We start from the raw sequence: 27,505 nt of genomic DNA on the forward strand, positions 1-27,505 counted from the left end.
ATGAGTGGAGAACTAAGTGCCTTTGGGGGCGGTAAATGGTCCATTTAAAGGTGGTAGTATTGGTGATTCGATGATTTTAGTGCTGAAACAGCAGCTCTTTAGTTTCCAAGGAGACGCTCACCCAGAGTTCAGTGGGAATTCTCCTTTTCAGCTTGGAAATATTATTAATAAATAGTATTTAATAGTATTCAAGGAATTTATGATAATTGTTCCTTAACCACTGCAAAGGTCTTACATTTTGGTAAAAGAATAAATGGGATCTCACTCACAGAGGAGCTAAATAAATGTCCCCCCTGAGAGACATTTACCGTCCGAACACGGCTAAAGATGATGTCGTGAATGTGGTTTTGGACTCCTTTGCTCCCACGGTGTTATTGTGGCACTGAAAGTGTTAACAGCAGGAGCTGTGAGGTCTTTAAGGGCCATCTACAGCCGGCTGTAAACAGGAAGTGAGGAGGACGATTTTGTTTACTATGTGCCTCTAACCTTTGACCCCAATCTGGCTGGTTGTTATGACAACTGACTGGTTGTGTCTGTGGAAGTGACATATGTGTGCTACACTGCGGGTCATCACCCCCCAGAGTAAGGGAGGGAGTCGGTGTCAAAGAGCACAGCAAGTCTGTCTCCCTCTCTCTCTCTCTCTCTCTCTCTCTCTCTCTCCCTCTCTCTTTCCAACTAGTTCAGTTCCTGTGCTTGCGGGTGTCTAATCTTCGCCAAAGCGAATCAGCCGCAGCACTGAAGCAGCAACCAGCGTATGCAAATGCTGCTTTGACTCCAGCAACACTGACACAAGAACATTATATAACAGGAAGACCTATAGCGTCTCAGCTCCTATATGTTCTCTTTAGGCCTAACAGTGTAGAAAAGTGTTACGTTACGTCTATCCCAATGTTAGTGTGTGAGCGTGTCTGCATGTGTGTGTGTGTGTGTGTGTGAGCGCCTGGAGGGAAGAAGAGATAGAGATAGAAAGAAGAGAAGAAGCAGCCAGGACCCAGCCACCTGCCCATTTACTGGTAGTCAGAACACACAGACACACACCAGCACACGCGCACACAAACACACACTTTTATCACTGTAAGCCAGCGCACAATGTCTCACAAAAATGCAACACAACCTCAAAACATACAGAAACACGTGTGCCCCATTGTATGCAGAGCGCTGAACGCACGAGCACGTATGCACTGACACACACTCGCAGGCACGTATGCACACACGCTCACGCATGCTACTCACCATGATCTCATCCTGAAGAAGAGGAAGAAGAGGAAGAAGAAGATAGAAGGCACAGAGAAAAGAAGGGGAAAGGAAGAGGAAGAAACAGAGGCAAGAAAATGTCACAGTTGAATAGAATAAGATTGAAAAGTGTAAAAGTATAGAAAGATCTGTGTAAGATAGTGTTTAAATTTCACAGTAATCTGATTTATTTATTGTGTTATTTATGTTATTTGCGATTCTGACTGACTCCTTTGTACAGATGCCTCTGATTTTCACCCAAAGGGGAAAAACGATGCGAAAACTGTTGTCCATTAGCATCTCTGTGCGCGTGTGAAAGCAGCTGCATTGTGTAAAACATTGAAACACTGCCCGGGGTAAGAACATATCTCTGTATACAGTATAGCTGGGTTCCATTTAGCATGTCCATATCAGAGAGATGAGCGCTATGCTGCCTTAGGGACCGGCGCCATGAAGTCCAGATGTCATGTGGCTCGGCTAACACACAAAACAGACTCGGATGTGTTCAGTGTTTTTCTAGTGGAGCTGCATGAAACCAGCGCATCACTGGAGAGTCGTGTATGAAATAATGTGTGTGTGTGTATGTGTGTGTGTGCTTTCGGTACCTGATTGCCGGCTGCCTTCTTCTTGCTCACTTGGCTGCTCCTCTGCTGAGCGCTACACGGCAAACACACCAAGATGAGTTACATCACAACAGCACTAACAAGCCCAGTAAATATGTTTAAAGCTGGACAGAGTGTTGGACGCTCACTTGGCAAATCCAATGAAGTCCTCATGATTGGTGTTCATGTAGGACACCTCGATGTCTATCAAGAGCATAACCTAGACAGAGACAGGGAGGTGTCAGCGGGAAAAAGAGAGGTCAGAGGTCGGTGAGATTTGTGTAAACGTGCACAGCCTGATGCTCTGATGCAGTTTACTTTACTCACCAGAGTTTACTTTGGTAAATTTACCTACTGTCACTGTTATCATGTACTTGAGACAGAGCACATACTGTACTGTATACTATACTTTATATCAGTGTTTAAAGAGCCAATGAGTCTTTAGCCTTTCTAGGTTCCCGATAAAAAAGCTATTATTATGATATTATCATTACAGATTACATTTCTTTCTCTGACCATAACTCTTAAGACAATAATGTACTAATAAGTAAATGAATGAATGAATGAATGATGGAATGAATAATGAACTTTTGTATTTGTAGGTTTTATACGCTTCTTCCACCTTCTTCTGTATTGGCTGCAGACGATGGCCTGCCCGCCTTTTTTTGGGGCCATAGGAAAACAATTACAGCTGGTTGGCTCTCTGTTGCAGTCTCAGCTGCATCTAATTACCAATTAAGTCTCAACCTTTTCTCTTCCCCTGGACTTACAGCAGCAAGCAGTCACTGAGAGCTGAGCGTCAGATCCTGAGAGGCCTGAGTCGTAAGTGTGTTTAGTTTTAAGTACTGGGTGTTGAAGTAGTTTGATTGGTATTAATGTGTGTGTGTGTGTCTGTGTGTGTGTGGCTGCAACAAAAATGAACTCATTGCAAGCTCATTATACAGTTTATAATGCCGATACAAACAGTGTAGTTCAGATAAATGTATACAATGACATAAAACTGAACAAAATATTAACTGTGTGTATCTGTTTGTGTGTGTTTGTGTGTGTGTGTGTGTGTGTGTGTGTTGGGGGGGTTACCTGGTTCTTCGTACGGTTTTCACGGTCCCTGATGTGCTGGGTTACAATTCTCTCCATCTCCTCTCTCAGCATAGGGTACTGAGCCAGCTGTGAGCACAGAGCACAGTAGGTAGGGAGAAAAACACACACACACACACAAGTACACACACAGACGCACAAACACACACACAGTCACAGAATCACAGCTACTTATCTACATACTGCATACGATACATAAAACACTACATATGATACTGAACCACAAAATCACTCTCTGACTGAACCACACACCATCACGCGGCACAACACACACACACACACACACGCCCACCAGTACAAGACAAACCACAGAGAGACGTTCTGCTCTAAGGAGTGTATCGCAGACTCAGCACTTATCGTGTCTTTTGTGTATTAAAGGAAACATTTCAAGTGTTTAATGTCTATTTGTTAGCAGAGGCATAAAAGTAAGTGCAAAGTCTGTGATATTACTACACAAACACAGAAACAACAATGTTCCTGGCAGAGAAGCTCTTTTCCCAGCACGCTGTGGGTCTTTTCCATGAGCTCATTGCAAAACCCACGAACACAGACATTGGTGGGCTTCCAATGTGACACAAACAGTGTTAAAAACCACACAGCACCAGAACATTTTTTTACACAGTTTTCTTGCAAGTTACAATGCATCTTTCATGACTATCAGATGGTTTGGGGTGTGAGCAGATATCAACAGGCTTCATTCTCTCTGTGTCCCGAGTTGATTTACAGTTTCCTTGGTTGGGGCCATATGCACACAGTAGCAGAAATCCAAGAGAATGACTGCTTGATAATAATGAGAGCTTGTGTTAACATGGATGCCAACACAACCGCTGAGTGCTGACCTGCAGAAATTGTGACAGTGATTGGATTGGTTTTGAATTCATTTCTGCTAAAAATTAAATATCATTTGATAGATTTGTATGTATATCAAGGCCCTTTATGTTGTAGTTGTGAGTACCACAATATACAAATATTTGCACATCAGCCACAAGTAAAGTTTGGAGCTGTAAGCTTGTTCAGATTTCATAAAAATCTGCATCACACCAAGCTCAAGAGCAACACATAAACTAGCTCTAAATCTGTTTTATGAGGACAATAACTCATGTTGTCTCATTAACAATGTCACCATTTTCCCAATGCCTGTGAAAACACTGTGTAGTGATTTCATGATGACTGGTTCATGGTTTTCACACTTTATTAATCTGCTAAAGCACTGAAAAGCTGTGAAAACCGCAGAAAATAAAACGTTTCCGCAACAGAACCATTAAAACTTAAGTACACAAGCAACCGAAAAGAAGATAATTTGTAGGATTGAAAAGGTGCATTGTAACTTTAATAACAAACAAATGCTGTCAGAATCTGTTTGTGTTGTGTCTCTGTGAGGATTCACAGAGACACAACACTGAGTGTGGAGTGAAATAACTTCATAGCAGACGAGGCAATGGGCAGCGGGCAAAGGCGCTCACACATTCATTGAGTTTGACATGCGGTGCAGAGGAGCGGGGAGGGAGAAGGGAAACTGCAAACTGACCCCTTTGTGGAATTTCCCAAACACTGTATATTATCATACGGTATCTTTACATACATCTGTGAAAGTAAAACCAAGATAAAACTCTTGACAGATAAGAGAAATCCAAAGGAGGTCGTGGTATTGTTTGGTTCGGTTAGAGGACAACAGGATGGAGTAGACAAAAGAGAAAGAAAGAGAAAAGTAAAAAGATGTTTGGAGTATGCCGGTTAGTCGATGAGCTGAGCTACATAATCCAACCGCAAACAACAATCACTGGACTGAGACAATCAAATCAAATCAAAGAATGATTTGAACAAGAAAGACACAATGAGGTCAAAATGGAACAAAAGCCTCTAACATGCTGGTTGAGAGGCAATAGACTGCAATAATTTAAGGCCGATACTTGCCAGAAGACCAATGACAAATAAAGTCTCAATTTGTTCTTCATGTGGTAAATGAAAATGTGGGTTATATGATAATAATAGTAAGATCTAACAGTAAGGATAGACCGGTGTGCTGGATAAAACAAGTCTCGCATATTTGATCATCTGTGCAGTAGTTTAATGACCTATTCAACAATAATAAGTCATTATAAATCTAATTTAACTAAAGATTAACAAGGATTAAAACTGACAACTAATTTAAATACTATCATGGATTATAAAGATTAATATGGATCAGCTACTGAGCGCTTTAAAGACCCAACAAACCATATGTGCAAGACAAAGGAGCACAACACTGTCTTCAACCCGCACCACAAAGGTTATATCTGCTTCTTCCAGATGCACTTTCCTCACCCACAGTAATGATAAATCAGTTCTATTGTGTATTTGAATGAATCTCCATTATTATTATTTATTACTATTATTATTTACTAATTTTTTCTGCCAAAGTAGCCATCGGTCTACCCCTACCAGTAAAATTAACATATGCAATATGTCTAGTGAATGTGGTTTGGTTCTCTTTAGCATTTTACCTTTTGGCTACTCTTTTGTATGGTGAAGGTGAGTTCGCTCACTACCATATCTATACACTTCAGTGTAGGCCCCTTCAGCTTTTGGATCTGCTTTTTCACTATGGCCTCAAAGGCAAGGTCAGGGGTGAACAGCCCCGTCCTGTAGGGATAGGCAGGCGGCACGGGAGAGGGGAGCAAAAAAGACAGAAAAGGGACGGAGAGAGGAAACGTAGAAGCACCAGATGAAAAGTCTTGTGAATAAAAATGAAGTGAGAGGAAAAAGAAGAGGGAGTCCGACAATACGGAGAAGGGGAGGGGGGGGAAACGGAGCTTAATAAAAAAAAACAGATAAAAATAAGGGAAAATTAGTAAAAAAATGTGGACAAAACAGAGACAAGGTAGCAGGTATGAAGAATTTTAGAAAAGAAGAAACAAAAGTTTGAAAGATGAGATGAGGAAGACAAAGGCCAGAGGGGAGAGGTGTGGGGAGATTGGGGGGAGTTGGAGGGGTAAACAGCACAGAAGGAAGAAATCGCTAGTGAGACAGTTGGTTTCTGCTGAAGCCATTCTAATACAGGACAGTGCTGGAGTGTCTCTAATGATAAAGAGGGAATCAAAAAAGACAGGGGAGAGAGAAACAGAAAACGATCCCAGGCTGCACGACTCCACCAGCCAAAAACGCCCAAGCACGGTACCACGAGACAGCAGCTGTGCACCCCAACGCTCAGCCAGGACGCCCTGCTTCCTCCTGGGCTTCACCCTCTCTCCAGCCATCCTACCTCTAACATCCAGTGGGTCCTAACATAACCACAACATTTATTATCCCAGAGTCTCCAGGTTGTTGCAGTCCAACCGCCGTTGAAAGTGTTTGGTCACAGTAGATCAATCTGGATAAAGACGGCTTGACTTTTGTTCTGGCCGGGGGTTTGGCACAGGCTGAGCGCGGCCCCTGAGGACCATTCAAGGGCAGCTAGAATATAAACGTCATGGCTCCTGTACGTTGCAGGTGCACAGCTACGCTCTCACACACAGGAAGTCTGGATGCGAAGGTCATCAATATGGTTGCCAGGTCGTGTAAATGATGGACGTGTGAATGTCTAAACATCTGCAGGGGTGGAAAGAATCTGACTTGAGTCATAGCGCTGAGAAGGATCGCTCGTATCGTCGAGACTTGGATAGCTCAGATTTGTCTCAGGAGTTGGTGGAGGCCAAAACAGGGCTCGATATGAGAGCGAGTATTGGATTTAGATTCATCAGATCAACAGAAACAGGAGTCCAGCGGAGTCTTAATGTTGCTCTGTGTCTGCTGGTAGGGTATGTAGGCCAATATTTGCACACAGATGAATCATAATAACAATGTAAGGCGATGATCTGTCAGGAATATGTGTCAGCCAGCTCAATTTGTAATTCACCAAGTGGCAAAAAAGGGACGAATGAATGCTGACGTGACAGCCTGAGCATAATAATTACAACACTAACATGTGAGACAAAACTATGTGGTCGAGCTGAACACTAAAAGTGCTTTGAGTTGTTCCACCTCTGCGAAAATTCCTGCTCTTATTATCATTGGCTGCTTTGGTATTTAACTTTATAAAGGCGACCATATAGAGATGACCACTCAGCTTCCACACTAGTTGACAGCCCGTCAATGCCAGACCCTTCTAAAGCGGGAGGCAGGCAGGCAGGCAGGCGGGTAAACTGCACGCCACCCTGCCACTCCAGGTATCCCAGCAACAAGGGCTGGAGAGAGTCAGGTGGGTACAGTAGGGGGGGGGTTTAAGGGTTGAAAACAAGAAAAGAAATGAAGTTGCTATCCACCATTTCGTTGTTTTACCTTCTTGGTACACTGCCTAACCGTATTGACTAGCTCAGAAATGACCATGTCCACACATTTGGTGCATGGCTCTTTAATCTTCCCAATCTGCCTTTTCACAATGGTCTCAAAGGCCATGTCCGGGGTGAAGAGGCCAGTTCTGCCGGTCAGTGAGAGAACCAGCAATGGGAGGCCACAACAAAACAAGCGGGGAGATGGTGGAGAGAAAGAAGGAGGTGGGAGGGAGGGAGGAGGGTTAAAGAGAAGAGTGTTAATTGTAAAGAAATTACCCTCCATTCATGAGCTTTCCCCCATAACAAACATAAAACGAAAGAGACACAACATGGTCAGTGAGAGGGAAACAGAGGGGAACTCGAAAAAGTTTTACAAAATAGCAATAATATGTAATAAATATCAGCTTATCTGTATCTGTTTCTATAAAGGTTATCATGGTTATTAGTGTTTTTTCTATAGACTGCTTGGCACGTTATCGTGTTTTAGGTTTAGGTTTTAGATTTCATTCGATACATATTCTGTTCATTTCCATGGTGGACTGAATGTTTGGGACTCATTATTCTACATTTTTGCCTGACACTGGAATCCTCTGGATAACACATACCAGACAAATTTCAAAAAGCCTGCCGGACCGTCAGTAAACACACCACTGCTGTTACTCTGTATTGACTGAACTACCAGTCGACTAACGGCAACTCATAATCTCATTTTCAAAATGTAACCGTGTATTAACATCTCCTGTCTCATTTTCAAATGCAATGTCATCGTGGAGTTGCATTTTCTGAACGGGCAATTTTCACATCACAGATTATTCGCGATGGTCAGGGACTTAATGATTTCTTCCAAAATATTTCAGGCTGTTAGATTCCCTCAGACATTCCATCATGGCGCCGGGACATCTAAGGGAAGCTGCTGATTTAGAACAGGCTCTGAAGAATCACGGGTCAGTTGCACTCGTAATTTTGTAATTAATGATAATGACATAATAAAATGACAAAAGGCACAAACTGGCTATGAAAAGTTCGAGTGCAGGTCTAGGTTTGCTACCGCCAGCCGCCTACATCAACACAGTAAATGACCTTCTGTTTGATTTAAGCACCTGAGACACTGAGCAGCTCAGACGTTATAAATCTTTGGAGGCTCACGGACATGTTACCAACGACTGCATGCAGGATTTGTACCGCATCTGTCCATCATGGAAGTAAATTAACTGCTATCTTTTTTGCACGGAACGCACTCACATTCTGCACATCTTGTTATCCCGCAAACAAACACAAACGCCCCTAAATCCCATTTCTCCTGTTGTTGTCCACAGAGCGTCGACAACAACAACAGAGAGGGGACGCGACACAGACAGACAAAAAACAAAACATAAAAAAGGCCAGAGAAGCAGCCATCCCATCCCAAAAATCTCCTCTGTCACAATGTGCTGCAGCCATTAGTGTGTGAGTAACTCCAGAGGAAGAGGAAGAGGAGGAGGAGAAGATGAGGGAGAAGCACGATCGCTGCAGTCTGGCCATAAAAAGGTGAAGTGAGATGGAGGGAGAGGAAAGAAGAGAAGGAGGGGGGGGTGTTGTGTTGGAGCGGTGAGTTGGAGGGCAGACGTGCCTGATGCCATGAATGTTCTTGATGGCGTAGCTGATCTCCTTGCGCAGCTCTTTTTCATCAAACTCCATCTATAACAGAGACAGAGAAAAGAGAAATGTTGAAATACTGCAAATACTCATCTTTTTTTGTTTTTGCTGCTGCAATGCCACATTTCCCCTTCCAGAGCTGCACCATAAGGACATAAAGCAGGATTTGACCTCTAATGTATGTGGCAGACCCTGGATTTTTTCTGAGCCGAGCTGCTGGTTGTGAGGAAACAACCTGCTCCGTCCTCGCAGTGGGAGACTTTTCCTGCGGTCTGGGAGTGAGTTTTATATCCTCACAGGGACGGGGAGAAAGGACAGAAGAGAGGGATGGAGCCGAGGGGAAAGGTTGGGAAGGACAAGGAATGGCTTAGAGAGAGAAGAAGAAGGAGGAGGATCGCGTGGAGATACAGGAGGGACAGAGAGGGAGGGAGCGGAGGAGAAGCTGGAGGAAGGGAGGACAAGGTGAGGGTGAAGACGACGACGTGCTGAGATGAAGAGAGACAGAGAGAGAGAACGCGAGGGGGAGGGATGACGCATGGATGGATTTGGTGAAGGTGAAGAAAAGAGAGAGAGAGAGACGAAGAAGAAGGTGAAGGGAGGGAGGGGGTAGAAGAAAAAAGCTGAACAGGAGAGGCTGCGGTCAGACGGAGAGAGAGAACGGAAGAATGTTTTAGTCATAAAGCCCAGGCCCGGGGTCCTGAGGGAGGCCCGGATTTTGGTCTGATCTTGGAGAGCGAGAGGGAGAGAGAAGTGAGACAGAGAGAGAATGAGACAGAGCGAGAGAGAAGAGAGAGAGAGAGAGAAGGAAAGAAAAGAGGTAGAAGCGATGTGATGGGAAGTGCAGTCGCTGTGGAAAGAGTTTTGTCTAATATTTTCCTTCAAATTATCATACAAATACCTCACACTCACACACACTCACACACACTCAAACACACTCAAACACACTCAAACACACTCACACACCTTGACCAGTTCGAAGGGGAAGCGCTCGTGAAAGATGCGGTTGATCCTGGCGCCGCCCGACAGCTCGGCCGTGTCGATCTGGTCCCCGGAGCCCTCGATGCACTTCTCAAAGTCCACTGAGAACTGCTGGACCATCCTGCAGGCAGAAACACAGAGGGACTGTCAAACATCTGTCCACCTGTCCGTCTGTCTCTCTGTCCGTCTGTCTCTCCGTCCACTCACTGGAGCAAGGCCTTGGTCTTGCGAGACGGGTCGTCCGGTCTGAAGTTCTTGTACTCCTCCACCTCCTTCTCGATGGACAGAAGCTGGCTCTGCAGTTTGGCCCGCAGCGCCGGCAAGGTGTCCCGGATGTGATTGGTCAGTTGCTGCGGGGGGTCAAAGGTCAGGACAGGTAGACAGTTTAGCACCGAAGGGCGGACGTGTTAAGGGCAGAATGAACGTCGTTTTTTTGTCACACACCTGGTTGAGGATCTTCTGCAGGTACGGCGTCCCCATGCGGTCGGCCAGGTGTCTGTACGACGGGTGAGAGAGGAAGAACTTCCTCTCGGCGCCCATGGCGGCGTTGATGTCTTTCCTGCCGTCGATGTCCTTCTGGCTCCTGTTCACCACACCGATGTAACCTGGACACAAAGTGGAGATTGAGAGGAAAGCCAGATCCAACTCGTTTTATCACTTCCTGGAATTTGACAGACTGGAACGCGTTCAGAGCTTTGTGGCTTTTGTTGGCAGGCGGTTTGGACGGCGCAGTCGCATATTAGGGGCCGATCTGAGAATGTGCTTGACTCTGAATTTCAACCAGGCCCCCCTGCCCTACACACACACATACACACACACACACACACACACACACACACACTCGATATCCTTTAAGAGGCTGATGTTTTTCATTTTTGAAGAGACATAACAGAAGAAAGCGTTTTTTTGTGCAAAGTGCGCTAGGCAGAGAAGGAAAAGAGAGAGAGAGACGGGCGAGAGAGTTCAGGTCACGTGGATCCCATTTCACCTTCAGTTAAGTTTGCTCAGGCATCACTCTGTAAAAAGACATTTCATGCTCTATAACTGCGGCAACCGTGAGTCGGCCGCCTCGTAAATGCAAACGTCGAGAGAGAGAAAGAGAGAGAGAAAACTGTAGAAAAAACAAAACAAAGGACATGGAAACTATTCAACAGCTCATGCTGGAGTTCTAACCAAGTCCAAGTGGAAAAGTGCTGCCTCAGCACATTGCAGTAAAGGGCAGCCCACAAGATAGAACGCAAAGAAAAGCAGCACTTTTCCAAGTCTGTGTTTTTCTCCTCGCCCCCCCCCTCCCTATGTCTCCTTTCCCTCTCTCCCTCCAAGATCCTTCCCTGCTCTGTCACACAAACACACACACACACACACACACACACGCACTGTTTTTTCAGCAGTTGCAGCATTGACAGAAAGCACCGCTGCCTTATTACCACAAGAGGGAAACATTGGGTCACTACCAGGGCTGTAAGAGAGAGAGACAGACAGAGAGCATGTGTGTGTGAGTGTGTGAGAGTGTGTGCACGTAGGCTCACCCCTCCTAAGTGGAAGCAGCTTATTCTCCAAAATGTCCTTCGCATCTGTCCCCTCGTCCATCAGGTCCAGCTTGGTGATCACGCCGATGGTCCTCATACCTACTCACACACGCACACACACGCACACAGACATGCACCAAGATGACTCACATCTGCAAAAACCATTTCTATCCCTGTAAATACTTGATGTGCACAAGCTTCAGAGGTTGTAACACACTCTTTGCTGTCCACATCAGATTTTGCGTTTCTGTACATGTATGTGAAAGACACGTGTGTGGGTGTGTATGTGTGTGTGTGTGTATGTGCGCACCCTGGGGGTCGACCTCTTTGGCAATCTTTAGGGCGTCAGAGTTGGCCAGATCAGAGTTGGCGGGGGAGACGGCCAGCATCAGGCAGTTGTCCTTGGTGACAAACTGCATGAGCATCTCTCGGATCTGGGCCTCGATGTCGGCCGGTTGGTCCCCCACCGGCACCTTGGTCATACCGGGCAGGTCCACCAGGGTCAGGTTCAACACTGGGCACAAGGGGAGGAGAAAAAGGTGATCAAGCAGCAGATTGTAGCGAAACATCCAAGTCCAAGTCAGTGTTTCACAAAGAGAGTAAGTGTGTAGTGTTGTCGTCTCACCGTGAGGAGAGTAAACGCGCAGGTTGATGGGGACGGGGGAGATGCCCTTGTTGGCCCCGGTGATGCGGTCAGTCTCCGCCTCGATCTCCTGCCGAACCTCGTCAAAATCCACAAACTTCTTCCCTTTGCAGTGCAGGAACTCGGCGTATTCTGGCGTGAGAGGAGACTCGGTTTACAAGATACACCATGACAGAGAGCTTGACTGGTGAGACCCTGAATCTTAACAGTTAGAGTAAGATTGTTTTTTTGTTTTTTTTCTTACCTGTGGGACAGTTCATCAGCTGCAGAACCAAAGGGCGACGGGTCACGATACCAGAACCACGGGGAAGGAAATCCCTGTGACACAACAAGAGACACGGTGAGAACTGGAGCCCAAAAACAAAACTTTATTCTCAAGTTATTATATGTTTTTAATGAACTACCCAATTAGCTTCTTGCATTGAGGTTCGAATGACAGGGTGTGTGTGTGTGTGTGTGTGTGTGTGTGTGTGTGTGTGTGTGTGTGTGTGTGTCTTTGTGTGTGTGTGAATGTGTTTATCTACTAACACCATTTTCTTCAGCAGAGCTCGGCTGATTATGCAACATCAGCATCCACTTGCCGTTGGCACTGTGTGTTTCCGTGCCAGCTCACATGACGCCTCCACTCATTGGGTGATGCATTGGTATGTGTGAGAGTCTGTGTGTGTGTGTGTGTGTGTGTGTGTGTCTGTGTGTGTGTATCTGTGGGTGGGGTTTCTGATTGTTAGATACTGAGCCTCATCTAATCCTCGTTTAATGTGAGCAACAACAGCAAGACATTAGTGAACCCCAGTACAATCTGGTAATTTCCTTTCCCAGCAGTGCTTGGGACACACACACACGCACATACACACACACACACTCAAACTGATGAACACATGTCATACACAGTGCAGGTTTAAATACAAAGAATTTAATTGACTCCTATTTGAAACTATGAAGCAGTAACTGAACTTCTGTGGCGTTTGACCTATCAGGATCATCAAAAACAGACCGTTAAAGGTTATTACGTCAATAAACAAACAGGAGGTTTAAGACTTGAATTAAACAGATTGATTCAGCCTTTAACTCTGAGCTCAAAGTGATGCTGTGATCATATTCAACCCCAGCTTGCTGAGACCTGCAGGGCCTCTAAGATGTGTGTGCAGTGAGCAAGCTTGGACTTTGACTCGCATAACGTCTCCTCAGTAGAACCAGCTCATGTTTGCTCATTTAGCTGCAGCTGCTGTTTGCATCACTGCTGCACCTTCACCTTCATCTCCAGACAATAGGAGGAAGAAGAGACAAATTACACTCATTGATTTGCTTGATGTACGATTGAAGGTCCTCCTATTATACACACACACACACAAACACACACACACACACACACACACACACACACACACACACACGCACGCACACACACACACACACACAAACACACACGTCATGCTGAGTGGACACCAGCTGCTCCAGAGTAGTGACTCATCGCTTTGTTGTTACACACACAAAGCTCTAAAGCTCTACAAACAACAAACACACACTCAGATGACGGATTTGTTAACACATAAATTGTGAACAAGAGCTTGACAGAAATCTGAACTATTAAGAAAGAAAATCCAACTTTAATCTGGTAATTCTATATTTTTATACAAGTAAAAGTAATTCATCAGTCCTGCTACTTTTCTCATCACTGTGACTGACAGAAGCGCAGAGACAAAACCTTCAGTATCAGTCTATTATGGAAGAAAGAGTGCTTAGTAATGACACAGCTTTGGGTGATGAAGTGAGCACACACACACAGACACACACACACACACACATCCACGGATTGCTTTGCCCTGCTGAACCAATGAAACGGCCGGATGCTGGTTGGTGTGGCACAGCAGGGATTAGCCCAGAGCCAATGGGAGTGTGTGTTGGTGTGAATGTGCGGCCCGAACCCAGATTAGTTTAATCCTCTCTCTCCTCCCTTCCTCTCACGGTCACAGCTCCCTCTCACTGTTAATACCTCTGATTGTTTTCATAGTTTACACTACTTTTGTTGAAAGAGGTAGGACTGATTTGAAGCGTATGTTGGGACCAAAACGAAATATTCATGAGCTGGAACAATCTATGCCACAACAACACCAAATCCTCTGACTTTTCCCTTGAATCCCAGTCAAATGAGACATTCATCACCCAAAATGAACACAGATTTGATAGTAGGTTTCTAGCTGCTGACTCATTACATCACTACATGTGGCTTAATAATGTGTGATGAGAGCGATGTCATCTTATTCAGCTGCTGGAGTTAGTTTGTGTTGCATAATACATCAACCAGTGGCTCTATTATCATCGTAATGTCTCCTGGGGGTGTGTGTGGGTGGGTGGGGGTGGGGGCTAGTGATCATCAGTGAGGATAAATGTGGTTGGTGGGAGTGTGTGTTGTAATTCTGCTTCCTGCTTCCAATGACATGCAAGCACGACTGACGGCCGTCTGAGCTAAAGAGCCACTCAAGATTAACATCATGCATGAGATGTAAAAACTTCATTTCTGGTTCCCACTGGTGCTTTTGCTTGCCAATATCAAACTGGACCACAGCTCACAACACAACCACACACACCCTTAACACCACGATACAAACAAAACACTCCTCCCACACTTTATCACACCAACAAACCAAAATTTGTTTCATAAATAAATCAAATAAAAGCCTGAGATCTAATTCCTCCTCTGCTTTTATAAATCTACTACAGTTGCAAAGTAAAGCCTCCAACCCGATATGACATAAACAATGTTATTATATATACATTAAAGATGGATTCCCTGCTTGGAAGTAGTGATCAATACTACAGCAGAGGAGACTGGAGCACAGAATGAACTGAGACAGCGCTGTCCATGGTGCTGAAGCTGGTATAGGGACACAACATAAGACATCAGAACACACTATACTCTGAATCTTGAGTGGTTCAATGTTAACAGTTAAGCTGCTGCTGCATATTTGACTCTTTGTACTATTTGTCACTCTTATGATGTTAGATAAGCAGTCTTTGTTGTCTCTTCTGTAGTCTATGATACATTTAAGGATCAACATCCTCCTCTTCATCTCAGCTGAAGCACACTGATGTGTTTCCCCAGATGGCCCTGCACACCAGCAAAGCCCCCCTTTGCATATGGGGTGACACTAATTAAACACATGGGATGATAAAGCTATACAGTCAGTGTAAAGAGGTGAAAGCCACTGAGCTGTAATGCTCAGGAGAAGTTGAGGAAGCAGGTTTATAAAAACATACGTCTGGATTTATGGGCAGATGACGGAAAGGCGACCTTGCTTTAAGTGTCATCAGATGTTCTGTCACATTTAGCCCAGAACGTTTTAATAGCTCGGTCGTCCTTGTCCCTGGGTCACGTCTCGCAGGCGTACACCCCTCCCCTCCCCCCATATAATCTAATCCACTTGAGAGGAATGATGTCATGGTGCATTATGAAGACGGCGAAGATAAGAAAGTAACGGCTTTTTTTAAAAGGTTTTTGCCCAGAACTGATTTTAGTTCTCTAACATTTCACGTAGAGATATGAGACCTAGATTTGAAAAGCTTGTTGGATGATATTTTCTTTACAATCGCCCACTTTCTTGTCTCCCTTTCAGTCTTTTTTATCACACCACTCGCCATGTGTTGCCTGGAGACAATCTTCAAATGACCAAAACGCCTCATGACATGAAGTGAATCAAGTGCCACTCTGTCATTTAGCAGATCTATAATACTCGGCTCACCATTACTGCCAGAATCAAAACCCTCTGCAGGAACGTGATGATGTTTAGCACTTGTTCCTGTCAAAATGTGACATGTATTGTTGCAGAAGGGAGCAGCTGACAGCCTGTAATGGAGTCACGTGACTTGACAGGGAATCGCGGAGGTCAGTCCGTTCCCTCGTCCGCTCCAACAGGGACTAAACGCCGCAATGCCGTTAGATTCTATTAAGATAGAAGGCAGCTTAATGAGAGCCAAGTACAGGAGAAGAAGAGCCGTCGTGTTAGATGATTTTGTGGGAGGCCTGAGGAGGGAGAAGAAGAAGAGGGAGAGCTTTGTGGAATGCAAACACACAACGTATTGTGTTTGTTTGTGTAGACTTGATAACGTTAGAACACAATAGACCTCCTGTGATAAGGAGGAAGCTGGGAGGACCTGAGTGACGTCACTGCAGCTGGACTGGGATAGAGAGCAGAACACACACAAACACAAACACACGCACACAGCCAGCAATCTGCTCACTGTCGCTAGATGGGAAAGACGGTCGCTTCTACAATCATAAATCTTTGAAACTGCTAAAGGCTCCGCTGGTTAGATTGTCTCCTTTCTTCCACGGCTCCCTTGGGCAAAGCAGCGTAACGAGGTACTGGCTGATTTCTATGACTACTGCTGAGTGAGCACAGCAGGATTTGGCCCTCCTGACGAGCATGATGAGATGCTTTCAAAGTGGCGATTACTCCAAAAACTCTGAGAGAACTTTGTGATACCAAATCAAGGCACTAATGCTGGAAACAGTGAACACGCGTCCTCAGATCAGAATGATGGAATAAGTTAATTTCAAAGCGACACCATGACATGTTTACCCATGGAACAGACGCCTTTGACATGTAAACACTCGGGCGCCATTGAGCCTCACTTACTACCTGTTAAGAAGGGGATTAGCACTGTGGCCATGTGGTGAGCTGTTTGTCTCTATACTGCTCAACTTGTGTACAAAGAGAGCAAAACACAACACACAGCCAGGAGTGTTTGGGGCTCATTAGGTTTACCAGAGAAAGAAGGGGGAGCAATTGAAAAGGGCCGTCCAACCACAAATCACTGAAACCCCCTCCTGACTCTCCAGTGTGATGTCTGTGTGTGTGGGGGGGGGGGGGGTGAGCTGAAAATACTGCCGAGTCACACACTGTGCACACAAAATGAAACAGAAAACACCTGAGCGCACACAAGCGGGCGGCTCTGGTTGTCAGCAGAGTTTAGCTTCACTGAGACAGAAGGACAGATGGATGAGCTGAGATAGAAGGGCTCAAAGCTCAGATCCCCCCCCCTCTTTCTCTCTCTCCCCCCTCTCCCTCTCTCTCTCTCTCTCTCTCTCTCTCTCTCTCTCTCCCTCTCTGCTTTGCAAGGTCATGCTGCAGTATAACAGATCAGGTTGGCTCCCCTGGTACTGTATTTGCATTTCCATTATCACTGGAAAAGCATTAACAGTCATGTGATCTGAATGGAACAGTTTAAGAACAACAAAAGGCACTCACACACACTCCAGCCATCACCCCTGTAGCTGAATCAACACTGTAGTAAATCAGCACCTGAGGTATGATCAGTCACGTTGGATTTAAATTGATAGAAAACTTAATATCACTTAACCTAAACTTGGGCTGTTTGTGCCTGATATCCTGTCACATCCGGGACTTGCATGCAGTATTTAGAATTATAAAACAGTGAATACTTATCAATCAGAAATATGCATCTACCCCAACGCAACATGCAGTAATTAAGAGATGAACTTCACTGAGCCAGGATTTATGTTGGCCTAACAGAATAACCTCCTCAGATTTGCCTTTTATGTCGACGCAAGATGACGGCAACGACCGCAAACCGGTGAAATATGCAAAGACAGCCGACAGAATGTGAATGTTTCCTGGAGTTAAACCTGTAAGGGGCCTGGGAGGGGGATGGGGGACGCGTACGGTGTAATGTATGAAAGCCACAGAGGCCGAATGGATGATGGATGCAGCCTGCAAAAGCCACTTACTTCCCGACGAAGTTCTCTAGCACCGAGCTCTTCCCCGCACTCTGACCGCCGACCACAGCGATCTGTGGCAGGTCCAGGTTCGAGTTTTGACCGATGGCAGAGAAGGCATCCTGCATGCGGTTGACAAGAGGAATCAAATCCTCCATTCCCCGGTTCCCCATCTTTGCGGCGCAATAGGTAAGTCAGTCGGAGAGAGATTTGATTCTGGTGTGTTGTCGTTGTCTCTCCCGGACGCCCCCGCGTTCACACTGCGCACACCGGTTCACTTTTCGGTGTGTTTCCTCATTTGACGTTGCCGCATGAACTCTCCGCCACCGACCGTGTTCACTCCAATACCGAGCACCGCAGGGAGGGAGGATGAAGATGAGCTCCTGTTTTTCCTCTGGAGAGCTTCCTGTAGTTCCTCACTTCAACCTCTTGGTGGTGACACAGAGCTATTTCCTGTTTTAGCTGCTATACCGTAGTGCAGGAACGGTTTGTTGGTTTGTTGGTTTTAACGAATCAGTTTGGTTTTGTCAGTAAAACACAGAAAGTGATTGATTTTAATTGTATCGATTGTTTGTATTTATTTTTGGAAGTTCGTTTTATTTTATTGTTACAGCCTAAATAATACATTTTCTTTTTACTGATCTGTCCATGGTGCTGAAACGGTTAGGTGTAGTACTACATACTCCAAACCGACAGGGGGCACCCTAGGATTCTTAGATTTTTATTTTGTTATCGTTTCTCAACACAGGCAGAAATAAAACACAGGCAGATTATCTCCAAAATAGCTTGCAAGCTAAAATAATATTTATTATTCTTTTGTTTGTGTCAATGATAGATTACTTTCGACGCACTGCAGCGAAAAATGATTAATCGGAGAGTATAAATGAAGTGAAATACCTCACCTCTGTCTCATTACTTCTTTAGATATCTAATGTTTAGATAATCGATTTGAATTAATGCTTCACGTCTCAGAAGGATGGCTTTCTACTTACTTCTACTTAATAATTGTGCTTTATCTTAAAACGGCCCCATTTATCTTTAATTATAAGTAATATAATGTATCTTGTAGATACATTTAAGACGTTAACGTCAAATGTTCACTTTCTAACGTAGTTTTCCATCCAACCACCAGAGGGCGACAGGATTTCACAGCACCGGAGCAGCTGGATTGTGTTTCTTTTTACATCAAGTTGCAACGAGCTGACAGCAACTACTAACCCGCGCAGCACTCTCCTTTGATAGCCTACGTCCAACGTCGCCTTTGCGTAAGTCGCAGGAAATGGCAGTTAAGCCTAAAATAGAAAAATGCTTAAAGTCGTTAAGCATGCGTAGATGTTTTTATTTGAGTTAGCCGTCTGAATGCTACGCTAAGCTAACCTGTTGTGTCTACTCAGTCAGCGGTGGCTAATGTTAGCCTCTCTTGTGGCAGGTGCAGTTTATTTGTTTTTGGTGGGATAGGTCGTCGTTTCCTGGAGGCAAATGTGCTCGTTTGAATTAACTAATGAGCAAAAGTGATGAGTGTGAAGGTGTAGAAAGAAGTGTTGGACGCAGTTAGGCTGAAGCTAGCGTTAGTTTTCATCAGGAATTCCTCATTTGCTGCTAAATTCGCCTCTTGTTGTCAGCGTCTGTTATTGAATGTGTGTCCGCACTGAGAGTTTCTTCAGATAAGCAGGCTGCCTCTTCTTTCTCCAACGACAGGGCGCTTACAGTTTCAAAGGTGCCCGGACACTGGCACCTATCCGCCGCAGCTGGTAACCTGACGGAGATACGTTGAAATGTTTAACCCGCACATCCATCAGCAGCAGCAGCAACAACAGCAGCAACAGTTCCACCAGCACCTGCGGCAGCTACAGCAACTTTTCCAGCAGCAGCCTCCGCCTCCTCCGCCGCAGCCTCCGCCGGGGCATCATGTCGCCCATCACCACCACCAGGCACCGCGGTAAGGTCGTTAAATCGAGCCCGGGGATTAGGGAGGGCCCCGGCTGGTGAGATAAGTGGGTGAACCCTGCCACAACAACTGCATACAGGACTGAGAATGCATTTTAATTCAAAAACGTTATATTTCACGGCTTTGCAATACATGTTTTCTAAATGTTTTATTTTTATTATTTAGTGCCAAAATTAAATATACACCAAGATAGCAGTATTTATACAAAATTGCTGGTATTTTGAGTGCAAGTATTTTCCCCCTTAGGTTTTCCAATGTTAAATTTGGTTTTTGTTTGCTAATTTACTGCAAAAAGCAAATGATATAGTGTATTATACTGTATACATACAGTATGAAATGGGCCACAGCTAAACTCTTGTGTCCAAGTGACACAAGGGCATAGGGGCACCTTGAACCTTGAACTGTAGCTGGTTGATTAAGCGCTGTTTGTGTTTGGTGATAGTCCCTCTGGCTCAGATTGTATACATTATTACTTTATTATTGCACTGCTGCATTAACTGAGTCACTGCTGTAACATTACTGGCTAAAGAGCTTGATCGCATCAACCCTGCCCTGGCCCCCACGCTCAGTCCAAACAGGACACTTTTACGACTGATATCCCGTAATCTGTCGTTATAAAATACCTTGTGGACTTGTGCCATGTTACCTGCCAGCTTTTGTCTCACCTGGGTGCAGGTTTCGGGAACAAAAATAACATCCGTGTGGTTTTATTTCACCTGTTGGCTTTGATTACTTCCCGTGCTTATCCCCTGATGCAAATGATTTTAAGTGTTGTCATGTTGTTATTCATGCATCCAGTGTAAACAAGGACTTTTCAATACTGGCTCATAAACTAATGGAATGTAGATGTTCTGATTAGGAGTCCACACATAATAAATCCCTGTTAGTTTTTGGTGTCCAAGCTGAAAGTAATGCGTGTCTTGATCTTTTGTGTATTTGCTTCCCAGAGCCATCGCCGTGCCTCCCCAGGCCGCCCCTCCCCCCAGGATGGTCAACATGTGCCAGGCGAACCAGACGACCCTCATGGCCCCCAACCCTATGCTGCAGGGAGCCATTCTGATGCAGCAGATGCAAGGTGCAGACAGGGCTAACGTATTCAAAAGGAAGAGGGTCAAGCCTAAATGAATAGATTCTAGTTGGAAACAACTTGTATAATCCATTTAGTTTCCAAGATTAAAAAACGGTTTTGAATCCTTCCTCATCGTCATTCTTCCTCTCTCTCTCTCTCTCTCTCTCTCTCTCTCTCTCTCTCTCTCTCTCTCTCTCTCGCCCTCCTTGTGCTCTCCTTCTCAGCGGGTAACATGAGGAACTTCGCTATGGGTGGTCAGCAGTTCCGGCAGTTCTTTGCGGCAGGGGCCCGTTCGTCCCTGCTCGGGCCGGTTCCTATGGGCGTAGCCATCAAATCCCCCATGGTTGGCTTCCCAGCTGTTCGGGCTTACCACCCACACGCTCGCTACTACAACAGCACTGCCACCCCCACCACTTCAGCCTCCTCCTCCTCTACCAGCAACTCCTCTGCCTCCTTCTCTACCAGCAATACCACGGTAATTGCTACAGAACCATGGAATGTTGATTACACCAAACATTACACTAGAGGAGGGATGCATCAGTGGTTGATAGTTGAGTGAATCGGACGCAATTTCATTTCTAAAAAACCCCTCTGACGTTTATCTTGCTTGGCCATGTTTTCCATGAAGACGAGGCCATCATCAACACTCTAAAAAGAAGGAACTACTTGTCTTTTGTTTTATAAAGTATAGTTGTAAAGTAGTTTCCTGTCTTGCGTGTTCAGGATGCTGTAGCTCGCCAGCCAGACAGGAAGAGGGACAGCGGGCAGATAGCAGCCGAAAGCGCCGACGGCCTACCAGCAGCCAGCAGTACCAGCGACGCCGGTGATAAGAATGAAACAGGTAGAACTCTAATGAACGGCCGAGACATGGGACGTGTAAGACATTCAGTTTGTGTCCACAAAAAGGCAAAACAACGGAAGAAACTTCAATCTTTGAGCAGTGTGCAATATGTGTCTGGCTGTAACCCACAGATGGAGCCATGGAAGGAGCTGATGCCTCACAGACCTCAGAGGAGCAACTGGAGGAACCTGTAGTGAAGAAACAGAGGACAGAGAGGTGGGACACCCTTGGATTTTGGTGTCATTTGTGGTTTGAGGGTTTTCATGACTTCTTAACAGCGGTAATCATGGCGGGAACGCCTCATTATCCCAGCCTCTCTAGGGGAGTCTGGGAATACCAAGACACTTTACAAATGGGTCACACTGTTAGAAAACACCAAAGCATATCATGCAGCTCAGTGGGACAGCACAGATGGAGTGGGAAAGCGAAGCGCGACTGACTGATTAACGTTTTAGGTCACAATTAATCTTGAAGGAGTATTTTGTTGTTTACACTATGATATAAATCTGTAGCTAACATACACAGAAGTCCTATTTTTGGGGCTTATTCCTTCCTTATAAACACAAATGCTGGCCAATCTATGGGTGATTGCGCTTAATTAATCTGCACGGATCACAAAAGAGATTTAAAAGGTATAAGGGTTTAAAAAATCCATAAACATCAAGGAAAATGCAGCAATTCCAGTGGAAGCGTTGCCTTGTGGGGACACTTTATTGATTGTTGTTGAACAGAAAATGCTCCCTCCTCTTTAACTAACTTGCCGCGCTTGTGTTTCTTTCCCACTGCGGCTGTCGTTCTTTTCCTCTCTCAGGTCAGAGGAGCCCAGAGAGCCGTCCGTGGTTGAGAACGTCGCGATGGCCGAAGCCGGTGGAGACGTTCTCTCTTCGGAGTGTAACAGCAACGCGGAGGACAGCCATCATGATGGTAAAAGCGTGCACACGTCTTCAAATGTCAGGACATAAACTTCATCTAAATGTCACGCGCTGTTGTGCTTATGTTGCTTTTGGCCTTTTCCCAGGCTGTCACATGGTGGAGGAGGGAGGCTCCACGATGGGATCAGCAGTGATGGAGGTGAGGGAAGCCTCGTTTTGCTGTTTTGAAGACTTGTATCGAATTTTTCAGATTTCCAGACCTGGTTTGTTTCTCTCTCTCTTTCTGAAGGTGCACAGCGACTCGTCTGCTCTTTCACCGCCTGGCAGGCTGAGCGAGGAGAGCCTGCAGGGCCACATACCCCAGGCGGAGGAGGCGCCGCAGGACAAAGACGATCCTTTGGCATCGCTGGACAACCAGGAAGAAGACGAGGAAGGCGTGGTGGAAGGCGCCAACAAGTTCTACTGCTACCTCTGCAGCATCACCTGCCACAACCAGCAAGTAGGTGGAATGCACACACGGTACAGTCTTGGCATCCATGGTGGAATGGACTACAGCACTTCCTGTGTGATTGTTTCTGACATCCAGCACAATGAACCCAAAGAGAGCAGATCAAGTTGCCCAAACAGTCTCGGATCAGTCTTCCTTTGTTCTAATCTTTCTATCTTTATTTTCTTTCAGAACTTTAGGAGTCACATGAACAGCGTTTCCCACCAGCAGAGGATGATGGAGATCCAACACATGAGCAACGCCTGCCTGGTCAGCCTGCTCCCCCGGGTGCAGGAGTCTCTACAGGCAGCACACAAAGACGGGTCAGTGCCACAGACAGACAAACAAACACGCGTTGAGCCTGTGGAAATTTTAATGCAAAGTTGTAGGGGGAGTGAATAATGTGTGTGCCTGTCCTGCAGAGAGAAGAGGGCAGACGTGAAGCACTGGTGCGCCACCTGTCAGAGCCACTTCACCTGCAGCATCAAGGACCATCGTCGCACAGAGGAACACAAAGTAATCGGCTGCCCACTTCAATCATTTACCCTCTGTTGATTCAACTCACAAAATCTCACAAAATGTATTTGATAGCACATAATAAAATAGCCAATCTGGTGTTGCATTAGATTAGAACAATACTCAGGAGTGATTTGGTTTCCCTCCCCAGTTTGCCCGTCGAATGGCCATCTCCTCTTGCACCGTCTGTAAGAAACACTTCAGGACCTCCCAGGTTTTTGTGGAGCATCTGCAGTCGCAGGAGCACAGACAGGCAGTGGAGACGGTGTGTGTCCATCTGTGTTTATCTTTATTATTCTGATTAAGTAAAGCGTGTGCTTGCGCATTACTCTAAAACCTTGAACCGTACTCTCACCTCTCCCAGCTGCAGGACAGAGAGGGCGACGAGGCCTTGGCCAAGCTGTCTGACGCCGACACAGAGGGCTGCTCAGTGGAGGAGGTGGAGGGCAGCGAGGTTGACGAGGAAGAGGAGGGCCAGGGGAGCGACGGAGACCAAGAAAGCTGTGACAAGCAGGTGAAGCATCTGGGACTTACATACATCTGATTGCTCCATAACCTTCCCTCCCTGTTACACTTGCGCCTTTGATTTAGCCTGTTTAATGGTAAACCTGTTATTTTCCACTCTCTCAATATGAATACGTGTGTTTAACATACTTTTCCACCGTCTGTGCTCACCTGTACAGGAGGGCTGGTCCTCCCTGACAGAAGTGAGCCTGAAGGACATGACCAGCGATGAAGAGCATGACGCCAACAAAGTCTACGGTACGAGACAAACCTTTAATCTTCCTCAGCTCCTAATCTTCAAATTTGCACAATACTGTAAACATTCTTCATGGCTGTGTGCTGTCGTATGAAAGTAACCTTGGCTTTTGTGACCCCAGGGTCCAGCTTTTTAACTCCGGTGGCCGGTTTCCTCTGCCGGCTCTGCGACAAGTTCTACCACTTTGAGTCCGCCGCTTTGCACTCGCATTGCAAATCCCTAAAGCATTTTGAGAACCTCAAGGTAGGTTCACCAACCACATCATACATCCTGAGAGGACAAGTGTGCATTATTCAGTGTGTTTTGTGTGTAGTTAAGTCTTTGCATACTGTCTTTTCTCAGAGGTACAGCGGATTGCTTGGTCAAAAGGATGAAGCTGCTCAAACTCTCTTAGATGAGAAGCTCCAGTCTGTAACAGAAACCGCCACAGACTGCTCAGATGGAAACGGCGACCCCGACGTCTCTGGTTTGAACTCCCTCTCCGATGACACGGCTTTGGTGTCCAGCTTCAGCTCCACTCAGCCCGTTGTTGCAGTCACGAGACTGAGGATGCAGACGGACGACCAGCAAGAAGAGGAACACGCAGAGCCCAGCCTGACCCCACTGGACCTCACCTCCACCTCAGCACCCAGCAGTGAGCCCACAGAGCGACATGTCAACCTCCCCAGCGGGGAGGAGGAAGTTCAGGAGGAAGTTCAGGACGGAGAGAAGGAGAAGAAGGAGGAAGAGACCACAGCCCAGGTCGTTCAGGAGCCAGACTCAGCAGCAGCACTTGTTGAAGAGGAAGAGAAGGAAGCCCAACCTCTCCCGGGGAAGAAGAGGGCAAAACCCGCAGCTAAGCGCCGATCGGGGAGGGCCAGCAGGCGATGATTCAAAGACGCGGGAAGAGAGGAAGTCGGTACAATCACAATGTAGGCACAGGATCTCTCAGTACGGCGTTTGAAAGTTTGACTCCAGCCCACACACATGGAAAGGCGTTTGATGAGGCTTCAGCACCGAACACGTGACTTCTCATATCGATCTCTCCAGGGGCGGGGGAAGAGAACATCGGTGGTGGTCAGTAAAAACATTCACACACACAAGAAGGATCAGAAGAAATGTGATGTTATTAGATCACAGCGATCCAAACGAGACCATCAAGCATCTCTTAGTCATGAGAGCAAATCTCCAAAATTTAAAAGGTTGATTATTAACTGTTTGAGTTAGCCTTTTATTTTGCATAAATTAAAAATATAACATTTTTAGATAACGGGAACTCGCCTGTGTTTTGGTAAAATGCACTAAAAGGAAAAGGTGCCAGAACACGATGTCATAATGTGCTGGGTGTTGGAGACAAAATTGATATTGCACATAATTTAATGACGTATTTAAGAGTTCCACACCCAAAATTGATAATCTAGAATAATCTGTTTCAGAGCAAAGGAAAAAAAAGCAAAATTCCCACCCCAAGGGCCCAGAGGGCGACGAGAGCCGACGGTGCGTTTCTTTTGCAGCTTCCCTATCTAGTTAGAATGAAGGTCTTGCTGACTTATTCTATCTTACAGGCGCCAGGCGACCACGCTGACGGTGTAGTGGCCGCACCGCTAACAAAGTAGCACAAGCGCTTAGTGAAATGAGATGTAGAATGTAACCAAATTAAGTGTTTGAGCAGGGGAGGGGGCGGGCGGGGGCGAGTCTTGTTTGAAAGGATGTCATGACGAGTACCTAGTGGTTTTGGCTACGGTGTTGAGCGACGTTGACAGTCTTACCGTAGCTCTTGAATTGTCCCGGGCATTTTGTATCATTTGGGATGTTGTTTAGAGACATTTCTGGGCTGGAGATGATGTCATTAATCCCCACAGCTGCTGCTTACATGTAACCTGAGTCAAAGGGATACGTTGAGCATATTCATGTACATTTGTCAACAGGATGTATTCATGAAAACCCAGCTTACAGACTTTTACAGTTTCACCCACTGGTTTGCAAAGAGATTGATTGATTGATGTGTTTTATGTCTGAGATGATGTATTACACCATAGATCTTCATCAGCACATGAGGATTGTGGAGATACGATGGTTTCCGCTAACAAATAGGCCCCGAAATCAGAGTTTGAGTTTTGTCCAAATCTACAAAGTGATAGATTGTAAAGCTTTTCAACGCTAGTGTGCGTCGATCGACAAACCGCCACTTTTCAGTAGCTACACTGAAGAAAATGCTGGATCTGATGCTGTCTGTAAATTCATTCTTAATAGAATTTAATGACTTTAAATTAGTACTTGACTCGCCTCATGGCACCCAAAGAGCAAAACTGCTAAGGAAAGAAGGGCTGGTTTGCTTATTTTGTTTTCTTTTAAATGACTTTTTCCTTTAGTTGTAAAGACCACAACTCTTTTTTTATATTGGATTTCATGATTTGGCACAGTAGATTGAACTTTTCCTCCATTTATCATTGCTTCGACTCATTTCCTTATTTTTCTCCCCTTTATGTGAATTAACGACTTAGATTGGTCTCGACATTAAATCGCAGAGAAAGATTGTAAGTCGGCATTTCATGTAGCAGAAGTAGCGATCACTTCAACCTGCACCTGTAAACAAAGACTAAAAAGCAAGAGAGAGATAAGAGGAAGCATTTCTCATTTCCCCATGACCAGAGCTCTGCTGCTGCTGCTCTGGAAACATTCAGGGGAAACACAGTATTTCAAACCGCTGAACCCTGAGTGACACATGTAGCGTTTTCCCGTCTCGTCATGGCTGCGGTCACATGATTATTGGCTCATTATGTTTGGGACGAGCGGAAGGAGAGCAGAAAACATTTGAGATGTACAGACACGCCATCGTCTTCTTCCTATCCGGTCAGACACGTTAAGGATCATTTCAAACAAAGCTGTACATTTCTTATTGTATTTTTAATCAGCTACTGACAAAACTGAAATGAACAAACAAGCGATGTTTTCTAACTGCTGAAAGTTTAATGTATTTTTGGATGTTTGTTTTCTGTTTGCGGGTCATTTTAATTTATATTAAAATGTCTGACAATTCCCACACTTTAGGAAGCTCGGGTGTTTCTTCTTTATTGTATGACTTCTGTATTCTTTCATGACTTCACATATAAACACACACACACTGCTTGATTTACTTGTATAGAAATTGAATGACAGAGTGTAAACACACAAACATTATTTTAAACAATGACATCTAGAGTGTTGCATATTTGCTCTCTGCATTAAGATGTGGTTACAGATCGCACCGCTATGAAGGAAGACACACTGTTGTCACACTCAACACAAG

The 27,505-nt window shown here is 45.4% G+C and overlaps 2 protein-coding genes across 4 annotated transcripts in view; one reads left to right on the forward strand and one right to left on the reverse strand.

The window, feature by feature from the left end:
- The window catches only part of dnm1a (dynamin 1a), a 34,210-nt gene extending 16,289 nt beyond the window's left edge, over window positions 1–17,921 (reverse strand). For both annotated transcript variants that reach the window (XM_076163572.1, XM_076163573.1), the window contains exons 1-14: window positions 17,757–17,921; window positions 12,252–12,325; window positions 11,990–12,139; window positions 11,675–11,878; window positions 11,365–11,463; window positions 10,280–10,440; window positions 10,043–10,185; window positions 9,821–9,956; window positions 8,832–8,899; window positions 7,230–7,368; window positions 2,916–3,002; window positions 1,985–2,055; window positions 1,839–1,890; window positions 1,234–1,245 (exon numbers count right to left, since the gene is read on the reverse strand). In XM_076163572.1, coding sequence (XP_076019687.1) covers window positions 1,234–1,245; window positions 1,839–1,890; window positions 1,985–2,055; window positions 2,916–3,002; window positions 7,230–7,368; window positions 8,832–8,899; window positions 9,821–9,956; window positions 10,043–10,185; window positions 10,280–10,440; window positions 11,365–11,463; window positions 11,675–11,878; window positions 11,990–12,139; window positions 12,252–12,325; window positions 17,757–17,917 — 1,557 coding nt within the window. In that variant the 5' untranslated portion in view covers window positions 17,918–17,921. The remainder of the gene's footprint in view (window positions 1–1,233; window positions 1,246–1,838; window positions 1,891–1,984; window positions 2,056–2,915; window positions 3,003–7,229; window positions 7,369–8,831; window positions 8,900–9,820; window positions 9,957–10,042; window positions 10,186–10,279; window positions 10,441–11,364; window positions 11,464–11,674; window positions 11,879–11,989; window positions 12,140–12,251; window positions 12,326–17,756) is intronic.
- Window positions 17,922–18,899: 978 nt separating this feature from the next.
- Window positions 18,900–27,302, forward strand: ciz1a (cdkn1a interacting zinc finger protein 1a). 2 transcript variants are annotated; one of them, XM_076163716.1, is made up of 16 exons: window positions 18,900–19,009; window positions 19,443–19,683; window positions 20,640–20,767; window positions 20,986–21,236; window positions 21,485–21,602; window positions 21,734–21,818; window positions 22,414–22,526; window positions 22,621–22,673; window positions 22,764–22,973; window positions 23,154–23,284; window positions 23,384–23,477; window positions 23,629–23,742; window positions 23,842–23,991; window positions 24,161–24,239; window positions 24,359–24,480; window positions 24,580–27,302. In XM_076163716.1, the coding sequence occupies exons 2-16, from the start codon at window positions 19,520–19,522 to the stop codon at window positions 25,105–25,107; spliced, it is 2,340 nt and encodes a 779-aa protein (XP_076019831.1). In that variant the 5' UTR covers window positions 18,900–19,009; window positions 19,443–19,519; the 3' UTR covers window positions 25,108–27,302. The 2 variants fall into 2 exon arrangements, with proteins under 2 accessions (XP_076019831.1, XP_076019832.1); XM_076163717.1 differs by having other exon boundaries at window positions 19,454–19,683.
- Window positions 27,303–27,505: the final 203 nt, after the last annotated feature.

Source organism: Genypterus blacodes, unplaced genomic scaffold (assembly GCF_046128005.1).
Source record: "Genypterus blacodes isolate CSIRO-AG114 ecotype Tasmania unplaced genomic scaffold, CSIRO-AGI_Gbla_v1 ptg000133l_1, whole genome shotgun sequence".
Classification (NCBI taxonomy): domain Eukaryota; kingdom Metazoa; phylum Chordata; class Actinopteri; order Ophidiiformes; family Ophidiidae; genus Genypterus; species Genypterus blacodes.